This window comes from Sus scrofa, chromosome 14 (genome assembly GCF_000003025.6).
Source record: "Sus scrofa isolate TJ Tabasco breed Duroc chromosome 14, Sscrofa11.1, whole genome shotgun sequence".
Lineage (NCBI taxonomy): Eukaryota > Metazoa > Chordata > Mammalia > Artiodactyla > Suidae > Sus > Sus scrofa.
This window is the reverse complement of record NC_010456.5, coordinates 53,769,474-53,782,120: the sequence shown is the minus strand read 5'-3', so window position 1 is coordinate 53,782,120 and position 12,647 is coordinate 53,769,474. Positions and strand designations below refer to the sequence as shown.

General features: G+C 38.3%; 1 protein-coding gene across 1 annotated transcript in view; it reads left to right on the top strand.

Moving 5' to 3' along the window:
• The window catches only part of RYR2 (ryanodine receptor 2), a 754,552-nt gene that overhangs the window by 624,571 nt on the left and 117,334 nt on the right, over positions 1–12,647 (top strand). The window contains 5 exon segments of the mRNA XM_021072683.1: positions 667–907; positions 1,301–1,388; positions 3,844–3,936; positions 10,789–10,959; positions 12,533–12,592. Of these exon segments, the coding sequence (XP_020928342.1) occupies positions 667–907; positions 1,301–1,388; positions 3,844–3,936; positions 10,789–10,959; positions 12,533–12,592 (653 nt within the window).

Here is a 12,647-nt window from a genome sequence, read left to right as displayed (position 1 = left end):
TGATTGATAAAATGTCCAAAAAGATACACCAATGTCTTACTAGTTTGGTGATTATGGTTGATTTTAACATTTCTCTTTTATACATTTCCCCCGTGTGTATATTTGTGACTCTTAAGAAAACAAAATTCCTTTTAAAAATGGCCTAATCAAGTTTAAAACTATTGCTAACAACTATAACTATTATTAAATGAAAGAGTAGTAGTATATGTAATCTAACTCTTCCATTGGGACCAAGAATGGGGATAAAGTGAGATGACATAGTAAATATAGCATAGTAGATACGTAGTCTGTATAATTATTTAGTTGTGTGTATCACTTATAAAAAAGGACTAGGGGGTCCTTTTCTATTTGGGAACTTTCCTTTTTTGTGTGATAATAATTGATTTCCAAAGTGAATGAATGTCTTTTCTAAATTCTAAATTAGCTGCCGATTTCCTTTTTCAAAAACAAGGAAGCACATCAAATTCAATTCAGCAATCACTTTTGAACACCGGCTATGTGATTAGGTTTGGGACTAAACAGATGAAACTTGGGCTGAATTCAAAAGAAAGCCTTGTGCTGGGGGAGGAGGGAGGCTTGAATCACGGTACAGTTGCAATGCCCATCTAACCCTCATTTTAATGAATGTTTACGCAGAGCGGAGTATTAACGTCTGTCTTCAAACAGTATTTTCCCAGCCTATCATAAATAAAGTGAAACCTCAGCTCTTGAAAACTCATTTCTTGCCATTAATGGAGAAACTCAAGAAAAAGGCAGCGATGGTGGTATCAGAAGAAGACCACCTGAAGTCCGAGGTCAGGGGGGACATGTCCGAGGCGGAACTTCTCATTCTAGATGAGTTCACCACGCTGGCCAGAGATCTCTATGCCTTCTACCCGCTTCTGATCAGATTTGTGGACTATAATAGGTAGAATGTTCTAATGCCTCTAATTCAGTCATAGCCTTACTGGGTTGCTGTGTGCCAGCTGAGTCACTTGACTCACTCACTACTTAGCAATGATGAGCTTGTCCATGGTGATGATATAACCAGATGTCCACAGATAAGTTAATGCTACCAAGCTTCATAAAATTACAATGGGAAATCCCTTTCTGGAGCCTTTTGCATGGGAAAGTTAGCAATTTGACAGTCGCAACATTTTACTTATTGTAAATGTTACACAAGCCCTTTCTGAACTCTGTAGGCAAGCATGTGCCACCCTCTTAGTTTCCGTGGTTTCAAATTTGACTTTGGGAGGGTGATTTGTTTTGAATTAACTTGTAGGGGTAACCAAGAAACTGCTTTATATGTTATGTGATCCAGGGCAAAGTGGCTAAAAGAACCGAACCCAGAAGCAGAGGACCTTTTCCGCATGGTTGCCGAGGTGTTTATCTACTGGTCCAAATCCCACGTACGTAAGAAAATACTGACAATGCTTACTCTTTGGTAGATGTTAAGGACTTTCAAAATGTGATGGATTTCCCAGTCCTATTAGTAAATACCCAGCAGAGTGTTTCTCAAGCTTGTCTCCCGTATAACTGGTGAGGGGAGGGAGTTGCTTTTCCTGGGGAATTTGAGGCACTATGAGCCTGCTTTTGTGTTTTGTAATTAATCTTCAAACAATCCCAGAGATGTATAATTGCGCTCCATAAACATATTTTTTGTGTTTGCCCATAAATCTTTGGGTTATATGGGAATGGAGATGTGGCATTTTTATTCTCCAGCCTTCCCTCTCTGCTGGTGTTTTGTTATCTAACCCCTGGAAGTACTCACACTGTTTGAGAAATGCTGAGATAGACTGGTGTTTTATGGTCATGGGACTTACAAAGCCTCTGCATCTTTAAATTTCCTATTTTACTTGTAAAAGCGATACTTCTTTAAATTTATTGTTTTTCTTATGAAGGCACTACTTCTTTAAATTTCTTCTAGCATCACACATGTTTGTTTCTATAGAAGTTTAGTTTTGTTCACATATTAGCAGAAAATAAACCTCCTGATAGGAATCCTGTTGATAAAATTTATACAGTACGATTTTAGTGAATTTTCATTATTTTGTATGTTGCAAGTAGAATTATATATTTCTAAATCAGAAAAAGATTTTGATCAGAACTTTATAGTAAAATATTAAAAATGCTTATGGACTAAAGAAAGCTTAGTAGTGTTCTATAAATATTTACAATAACTAGTAGGCTATGGTTAAGTGAGCATTGTCCCAAATTATTTCGAAAGCTTAGAATATTTTTTATCTACTAAAATTCTCTGGTACTTTGTAAATGGGAGACTGAGAGAGAAAAAAAATAAAACCTCAACCTCAGTTTCCTTATTTGAGGTAGCTTCCTAGTTTATTTCATGAGATTGTTATACAAATCTGATTCATTGGAAAAATGTAATTTTTTTAAATAAAAATCTTCCTACTTAATATTTAGGATAAATATTATTTGTTGCCTACCTCTGCAGAGTCTGTCACACTTAATACCAAAAAGTATATAAAAATGCATTAAAAATACAATCACAAAGAAATAATAAATGAAATTCTGAATTTTCATCATGTAAATTTGAATCATCACATTAATACTCATTTTCTGTGATATCATAGGAAATTCTTTTAGATCCTTTGTGTTCCTTTCATGAAAATAAATGATGTCATATCCTTTGTAACTCATGTTGGGGGACAGTGCACTAGATCATTCAGGATACTTCTGAAGGAAATTTTGAAATCCAGAGCCCCAGAATAAATCACTTAAGAAAACTAAAAACTGCCTGTTTTTCCTTGACGAACTGAGAATCTTCAGCTTCATCAGTAGCTAAAAAATACCAAACAAGCTTCTTTAAATATAAATGCAACACAAAATTTTGGAACTAGAGTTTTTATCACATCAGGAAGTTTTCAAATGAATGTCTAATGCTACTTTCAATAATAAGTGCTTTTGAATTTCATGGATATATTTACAACACAAAACCGTTAATATATGTCCTATGTATTCTTCCCCAAATATTTGAAAGTGAAACTATGTGAGCAGCCATATTATAAGTAACAGTAAAATTAGAATGTTAATAAAGAGCTGAGTGAAAGTCAAGGCTTAGTCTATTCAGTATCCTTCATACAAAATCTTTTATTATTTGTCAATTATTAACATATTTATATGCTTACTATGAAATTATTTTATTTGGGTTTTGCTCATTTTAAAAAAAGAAGACAGGCATTCCCCGGTGGCTCAGTGGATTAAGGATTTGGTGTTGGATTAAGGATTAAGGATTTGGTACTGTGGCTTGGGTCACTGCTATGGTGCAGGTTTGATCCCTCCTGGGAACTTCCACATGCTGTGGGTGTGGTCAAAAGAATATTTTTTTAAAAAGCTAAAAAAAAAAGAGAACATGCAGTTAGGTCGTTAATTTCTCTTTTAAAGCTTTGTATGTTTGCCAGTTAAAAGTGAATGAAACAATGCTAGGGTTTTTGGAAAAGTAAGTAAAATATTTGACAGAGTAGAAAGTTGCATTATTGTCGCAGATGTTTTTAGAAAAATCTATGTTTATCCCCAAATAGCACAATATGCTCTTTACCAGGTATTTGGGATTGGAGTATTCATTCCACCCCTTGGTAGGTTTGTGACTTTGTTACTTAAATTTTCTGATCCTGAGTTTTTCCATCTTTGAGACATATGCATTTGTATTGAATTCCCAGAATTGTTGCCCCTAGCCAGGCACCCTCATTGGATATTCAACAGCTATTTTTTCCTTTCTTTATAAGTCTTATATATCAAATTACTACTTAGCTCTGTAGAAACTTTGGGGTCCTGTGTAGCCTTTAATTACATGAACTTCTTATCTTTGTGGTTTTAATTGCAACTTCCTTTGGAACTTCTCAGAATTTCAAAAGAGAAGAGCAGAACTTCGTGGTACAGAATGAAATCAACAATATGTCTTTCCTTATTACGGACACCAAGTCAAAGATGTCAAAGGTATTACCATAATCTGTTTCACTTTCTAGAAAATGTCTGAATATAATGTTCATTAATTGAATTAGTGGATACATTTTTTAGGTCTTGTGGAGGTTTATAACTGGAATTTGAAAGACTTGATGATATTGTTTACTGATTGAACACACACACACAGTTTTAAGGGTACCTGGGACTTGTTTGACTCGTGTGGTGGGATGTGGAGACACAGCAGTGACTGTCATGGAGGAAGAAATTTTTACTCACAGTTCCCCAGAAACAGAAGGCACAGCATGTCATAGTGACACACGGGGTCAGTGGTGGGGCAGGAGTGAGGGGAAGATGTAGACAAGAAACGTTATTATGGTTTCCATTGGAAGAAGCAGGTGAGGCAGAGTAAGCAGGATTGGCTAGTTCGAATCATTTCAGTGGGCTCTAGGGAGTAGGGGCTGTGCCTAGTTGTCTGATACCCAGCTCTGGGTGGTGAGCGCAGAGGGATTGAGGTTCCAAGTAAAAGAGGTGATGAAAGAAGAAGGACTCTGGGTTTATATATTATGAAAGTGTGCTTGCAGGAAAGTAATTTTCTCTCTCTAGAAATTGTGTAGCCCTGGGAGGACCAGTCAGGAATCAGGATGGCCTCAAGATATCAAAGCATCAGAATAAAAAGAGATGTTTAATACGTGCATATACTCACAAAATTGCCCATCAGTATAACAGACATATAATTAGTATCATGTATCCATCAAGAGTGTGTATATATATCTATCTATATATACATATAGATAGATAGATTGTGTGTGTGTGTGTGTGTGTACATTTATGTGGGTAAAATATATACATACGTCAAAATAATCCACTGCATTGTTTAAGAACCACGTGATGAATTCCAGGTTCTCATATGAAATGGAGATTTTCGTTTTCTCTATCACTCATTTTTGGGGGAGGGGGGAACTTTCTTTTAAAACACTGAAAAATTCGTGCTTTGATCTCTTAAATTGCCATTAAAAAAGAAAATGAAGGGGAGTTCCCGTCGTGGCACAGTGGTTAATGAATCCAACTAGGAACCATGAGATTGTGGGTTCGATCCCTGGCCTTGCTCAGTGGATTAAGGATCCGGCATTGCCATGAGCTGTGGTGTAGGTTGCAGATGTGGCTCGGATCCTGCATTGCTGTGGCTCTGGCATAGGCCGGCAGCTACAGCTCCGATTCGACCCCTAGCCTGGGAACCTCCATATGCCACAGGAGCGGCTCAAGAAAAAGGTAAAAAGACAAAAATAATAATAATAATTATAAGGAAAATGAATATATTCTGTGGGATAACACACAAAATATGCTGCCAAATGGCCAAAGATGCAAAATAGTGTGGCACTTAAGGAAATCAGTCTCTACCAACTCAATAAATAATGGGAAGAGAGATGCTGTGGGAGTACCTCCCAGCACTCCCTAAAAGTCCCTCAAGTCCATAGGATGTGCTTCATTGTCAACCACCAGGACAGTAAGATAGCATCACCGAACACTCTAGTCTTAAGTAGAGTTGTAAATGCTATGTATTTGACACTATTACACATGAATTCAAAGCTAATGCAGCTGAAGTTTGGAATGCCTTGGACACCTGACCAGCTCTTGGCTTTTTGTGCCACTGTGGTCTTGAAGCATTCATAAAAGATGATAAATTTTCTCTCTTCTGGGCTGACAGCCTGAAGAGTGAGGAGCTGCTCCTTCAGAAGATGCTATACTATGAGTATACCTTTCACAGGTGTTCTGAGTGGAAGACTGTCAGTAAATGACGCTGCTTTGTCAGCATGTGCTCATTTCAGGGCAATGGTAACAAAAGCATAGAGAGAGGACATCAGGGATCAGTGTTTCCTTTGGGAGGACAGCTGACTCCAGGGTATCATCCAACTCAGGATAAATTAAAGGTCTTGAGAGCAGAGGTCTGCACACCTCTGTATAGACATCCTCTTCCCTCTTTTCCATCATCCTAGTCCAGTGATTCCCAAAGCATACACGCAAAGTGCTGTACATCCTGCAACCTAGACTAAGGCATGTACAAGCACTGACTCATAGTAATGTTTACAACTCTTTCCAGGAGAGAATAGAAAGGAATGGATAGGAGCATCTCAATTTTAACCTTTCCCTCCCACAAAGTTAGTCAACTCTTTGCGTCTTTTTACCTATGACTGCCAACATTCTGAGACAAGACACATAGCAAAAAACAGTACTATGGATGAGAAATTTAGAAATTAGCAATTATGCCTTGCTTCCTTGTTTTTAATTTTTTTATTTTTTTGCCTGTGTACATGCTTGACATTTTTTTTTTTTAATTTTCCCACTGTACAGCAAGGGGGTCAGGTTATCCTTACATGTATACATTACAATTACAGTTTTTCCCCCACCTTTCTTCTGTTGCAACATGAGTATCTAGACATAGTTCTCAATGCTATTCAGCAGGATCCATGCTTGACATTTTATATTGTGTAAGTACAATAAACGTTCTCCCTAGAAATAAAGTTCCCAGTTCAAATAATGGAGTCACATAAACTAACATGTTACATATGCTGTTTTACTAAAGGAATCACAGTGTGCATGTGTTTCAGCATATGGACAGAACTGAGTCACTGCGTTGGGCATAGTAACTTCATAACTGCAGTTTCCTCAGTATTACTGAGGTGCTTTCTGACCAAGGAGGGTGTGAAGGATTCAAAAGTGGAAGGCAGTCACGGGATAAGTAACATCTCTCCCAAAAAGCTATACAGTTCCAGGTCTAGTTTCAAGAATGGACAGCAAGTAGGGTGGTCATAGGTCCTACATCTGCAGCTGAAGTGAATGGAGAGATATCCTCCCATGAAATGCCAAGAACAGAGAGATGCAGAGAGCTTCAGGGATTCCTGTGGTAGGACCTCAGACCATCTGTCTGAGGCCCAGTAGCAGCTGATAGATCCACAACCCGCAATCCACTCCAGAGTTGTGAAGGAAAAGGAACTCCTTTGGAACAGAGATTGAGACCAAACACAAACACAAACCAAAAGACATGTAGTCACCTATCACTCTTCAGCCAGTCACACAAGCAGGGGTAATCACTCTATATGGAGCACCATTTTCAAATTTGGAATATGGTAATCTGGGATAGGAAAATTCATTTTGACTTAAAGCAAAATGTATGTAGCCCAGAGAGAGGCCACTGCATATATAATTGGTCATAACGGAGTTCCCATTGTGGCTCACTGGTTTAAGACTCCAGCATAGTCTCCATGAGAATGTGAGTTTGATCCCTGGCCTTGCTCAGTGGGTTAAGGATCCAAGGTTGCTGCAAGTTGTGTGTGGCCTATATCACAAATGTATGTGGCATAGGCATGCGGCTGCTGCTCTGATTCAACTTCTATCCTAGGAGATAGATCCCTGGCCTGGAAACTTCCATATGCTGCAGGTACGACCATCATAATACTTTGGTAGTTCTATTTTTCCTATTTTTTGAGGAACATCCATACTATTCCACAGTGGCTGAACCAATATGCATTCCCATCAGCACTGCACAAGGGTCCCCTTGCCTCCACATTCTCACTGAAATTTGGCATCTTTTGCCTTTGTGATGAATAGGCTCATTTTTGTACCTAATGTATCTAAATTTTTAAAAATCATAAATTCTTCGGGGGGTTAGGCTATTTCATTGTAAGAGTATTAGAGAGTTCTCCCTTTTTTTGATTCTCTATGAATTTTTAGCCTACTTTATGTGAAATTGTTGGAGCTATATTTGTGGTGTGTGTCTGCTAAGGTGTGTGTATGAAAGAGAAAGAGAGAGATCGATTTAAGAGCATTTATTTTTCTCCTTTGTTGACAGAAACAATCAATAAACAGTCTAATAATAGGAATAGAAAAGAGTTTTATTTGACCCAAGCTGAGGACTATAACCTGGAAGACAGATTCAAGAAGCATTTAAAATGAAGGAGAGTTATAAAGGCAAATGCCACAAAATTACATAAGTTGTTTGTCAAGAATTATAACTGGAGCTGGCAAGAAATAAGTGTGCTTGTTCAGCAAGGATTGGTTGAGGTCTGAAATGACAGTTACCAGGGGAGACCTTGAGACCTTAAGGATGCAGCTGGAAGCCTCTAGGAGATACTACTTTGAGATCAGCTGGTGGTACTCTTGAGTCTGATACAGTCTAGAAAATTCAAGTTCTCGGTGATGTAGGAGCAAGTCTGAAACCATATCTGCAGTGGCCACCTGGCTCCCCTTTGGATGCCTGAACCAGTTACTTGCTTTGATTTTTTTAATGCGTTCTTTTCTTTAATGATTAAATAAGATGTACGATGCATTTTGACAGGCTGCAAAACAGCTGTTCTGGTTAGCATAAAATTTAAGTTAAATCATGTATAAGTCAGAATGACTTCCCTATACCTCAGTATATGAACATTTCTTTCATCAGTACCTCCATGTTGACTGTGTCATTGTGTATTTGTATCTGATTCAAAGGGTAGGGAATAGATTGAAAATGAAATATGCAAATTCAGTAGCTCCAGCAGTTTTGTGTAAATTGTCGAATAGCCCTTATGAGTAAGGCACAGCATTTGGTTCTGCATAGAGGAAAAGGAACACAATAGGTTTGGCCTCTTCTCTAACAGAGCCATAGTCTGGGGAGGAGACAGGCGCCACACAAAACCACTGTAGATGCACATGAGATATTTGATTGCTTCTATCTTTAACTTCTTCGTACTGGCAGTGGACTGTATTACCCATAAATATTCACAGATTTATTAACTATTCTTTTCAGTTTACAGATTTCTTATGGTATAGAAGCAAGATTGTATTTTGAACATAAGCAGGAATTGATTTATCTAGTGTTTCTCAAAATTGAGCAATATAGAGTTGCTTTTAGTGTTGATTTAAATTGTCTGTATTATAAGGTCATTTAAATATATATAAATACCAAACCAGGTATAAGTTTCTTCTACTTACTTCTATTTTTGCAACCGTAAAATCAAAAGAACTTATAAGTTAAAAACCAAAGAACACAACACCAGTAAAATTTAGACTTTAACATGTTAAGTAACATCGTTTTGCCAAAACTAAATTACCAGTATTAGACAGAAGTGTTTGCATAATTTGTATCAATTTATTTAATTTTTAGGTTGTAATTCTTCATTGGGGTAATTTAAAAAAAATTTTTTTTTTCAGGACCACATCAACAGCATATGGAAGTTCCCAGGCTAGGGCTCAAATCAGAGCTGCAGCTGCCAGCCTATACCACAGCCACAGCAATTTGGGACCTGGGCCATGTCTGCAGCCTTCACCACAGCTCATGGCAATGCCAGATCCTTAACCCACTGAGCAAGGCCAGGGATCGAACCCATGTCCTCATGGACACTAGTCAGTTCATTACTGCTGAGCCACAATAGGAACTCCTTGGGTAATTATTTTTATCACTGTGATTATGTTTCCTTTTACCAAAGAGCTCATTTAAAATCACTGATTCATTATTTTAAGGTTTAATGAATTTAATAATTATTCACTGTGCTTTTTCTACTAAATTTGCCGAGAATAATTTAGTAGAAAAAGCACTTGTCCAGATAAAAGTGGAATCCATGCAATAAGTATATCTCCTTGAAAGTGAATATGGTTATTATTACTATGGTTCAGATATTATAGGCTTAATATATCAATGTATACTATACATGTAATGATATAATGCATTATATAATATATATTATAATATGTCAGCTACCATCACTATATGATTTCAATTGTTTCAGTACTTTCACTATGCAAGAACTTTCAACATCATGTTGTGACATATTTTACCTGCTTTTGGGGAAAGCAAATCATTTGTATATTCTCTTCTGATATTACAACATATCGTCATAAAATTATCTTGAATGTTTGATTTATTACTACAAAGAAATTTAAGATGCACAAAGAAGTGGACGTGGGACAATTATTTTAATTTTAACATTAGAACATATCCTCTTAATAGAAAGAAAAATACTCACTACCCAATGAAAGTTAGACTCTGTCATTTATGTTTACATTGACCTTGGCATAATCATGGTTTTCAGCAAAATTACAGGAGAACCCTGACATGTCACGGCTATACTTAATTGTAAACAGTTTGTCCAGAGATAATCCTGAATATTTATATAATATGGCTGATTTTGTCTGTTTCCAGTTGATATGGATTAAGGCACTGGGAGACAGGCATTCAACCTATATAAAAGGCAAATGTATTTTGTGAGAGTTTGATATATACTGTATGTATGTGCATATTGCAAAGCAAACATTCGTCGAACAAAAATCATTTACTCTTAAATTTTTTCCTCTTAAGCACTGAAAATTATAAAACAGAAAATAAAACATACAAAACAAAAATACCTGAAATTACCATGGATTTTTCATATATCCATTTGCCTCTCTAAAATTACAATGTTCATAGGCAATCATATAGAAATGCCTACCAGTGAATTCTATTGGCCTGGGTATCTGACAGTAGGACTATAACTCAGCAAGAGGAGTTCCCGTTGTGGCTCAACTGTTAACGAACCCGACTAGTAGCCATGAGGATGCGGGTTCGGATTTGATCCCTGCCTTCAATCAGTGGGTTAAGGATCCGGCATTGCCATGAGATGTGGTGTAGGTCGCAGATGCAGCTTGGATCTGGCATTGCTGTGGCTGTGGCCTAGGCCAGTGGCTGCAGCACTGATTCAACGCCTAGCCTGGAAACCTCCATGTGCCACTGGTGTGGCCCTAAAAAGCAAAAAAAAAAAAAAATCAGCAAGCGATCCTGAGAGGCAAAGAGAAAAGTGCAGTCAAGTTAGAGAAGGTACATTAGTTCTGTGAGATAAGATGTGCCTACAGATTCTAACATTTATCTTGGTGCTGTAGGCAGCTGTTTCTGATCAGGAAAGGAAGAAAATGAAGCGCAAAGGGGACCGGTATTCCATGCAGACCTCGCTTATCGTGGCAGCTCTGAAGCGACTCCTGCCCATCGGCCTGAACATCTGTGCCCCTGGGGACCAGGAACTCATCGCTCTGGCCAAAAACCGGTTTAGTCTGGTAAGTCTCCGGTTCCTCCCAGTGGATGTGATCTTTTGACCTCCAGACCCTCAAGTGTTTGATTCCTTCATCTCTATGTTAATGTTTTATTTGCATTGAATGTTTCATGAAGCAATTTTTCTGCACAGGCCCTGGATACAGATATAAAGACTGCCTTTTTTTTTTTTTTTTTGAGACTTTTTATTTCTAAATTATGTAAGTCACCTCCAGGCATATTCAGAAATCAAATAGAAAAGATGGCAAGTCGCTGGTAGTGGAAAAAAAATGAATTTCATATGAAGTCCTATATAAAATTTGGGATGGGAAGTCACCTGCAGATTTATGAAGGGCAGTTGTTCAGTGTCAGAAGCATGATGTGTTGTGCTGATTGTGGGTAGATTAGATGTTGACATCAGCAGCTCTCCTCCCTTGCGAGCTTTAAGATGGAAGTCATCAGGATTTCTTGATGGCCTCTGATTTTCCTCTTCGTGGCTACACACAGAGAGGATGCAATTTTTTTTCAGAAATTCCATCGGGGAGTTCCCGCTGTGGCACAGTAGGTTAAGAATCCAACTGCAGGAGTTCCCGTCGTGGCTCAGTGGTTAACAAATCTGACTAGGAACCACAAGGTTGTGGGTTTGATCCTTGGCCTTGCTGAGTGGGTTAAGGATCTGGCGTTGCTGTGAGCTGTGGTGTAGGTCGCAGACGCAGCTTGGATTCCACATTGCTGTGGCTTCGGCATAGGCCAGTGGCTACAGCTCCAATTGGACCCCTAGCCTGGGAACCTCCATATTCTGTGCGTGCAGCCCTAGGAAAGGCAAAATGACAAAAACAAAAACAAGAAAACTCCAATTGCAGGGACTTCAGTTGCTGTGGAGGCCCAGGTTCAATCCCCAGCCTGGCATAGTGGGTTAAGGATCTGGCATTGCCACAGCTGCAGTGTAGTTTCAGCCCCTGGGCCAGGAACTTCCATACTGTACTGGTGCATCCATAAAAATAAAAAAAATTAAAAAATACACGTTGGGGTGGCTATATTATATTTACGTAAATTGGAGACGTATTTTCCTTCCTGTGTCCCCACACCGAAGCACCTCTCTGCATACCCAGAGTTTGAGATCCCACCATGAGCAAGTTGAAGGGAGGTTGGGGCAGAGGGGCTGCACAGATTCAGACCCATTGGGTATTGCCTAATGTTTGATTCTCAGAGTATGCTCCTCATTATTGTGGTAACTTTGGGGATGTTACTGGGTGCTAAAAATTATGTCATGGAGATTTCCCAGAATGGCAGAACTCTGCTTCTCTTGGAACCCAAGGAACATGCTTGTGCCCTACTTGTTGTGAACTGGAAATTCACTTCCACTGAGTCTAGTGCACTTCTGGTGGAGTTAAAGTAGGTGGTTGTCTTGTTTCCTGTCACAGCACCATCAAGATATTATCTTAGAGAGACGGCCCCGCATTTGTGGCATGTATTAAATTCTATAAATTTGTTTGTTGGGACATAAATGATTTCAAAAGCAATTTATGTTGTTTCTGTTGACTTGTCACAGCTGATGCATTATAAGACTTCTTTTAGGTAACATTTATTTCTTGACAGAAAGACACTGAGGATGAAGTCCGAGATATAATCCGTAGTAATATTCACTTACAAGGCAAGGTAAGCCAAATACTATTATTCTAAAGCATTCATTCAATTTAGCATGCATAAATTA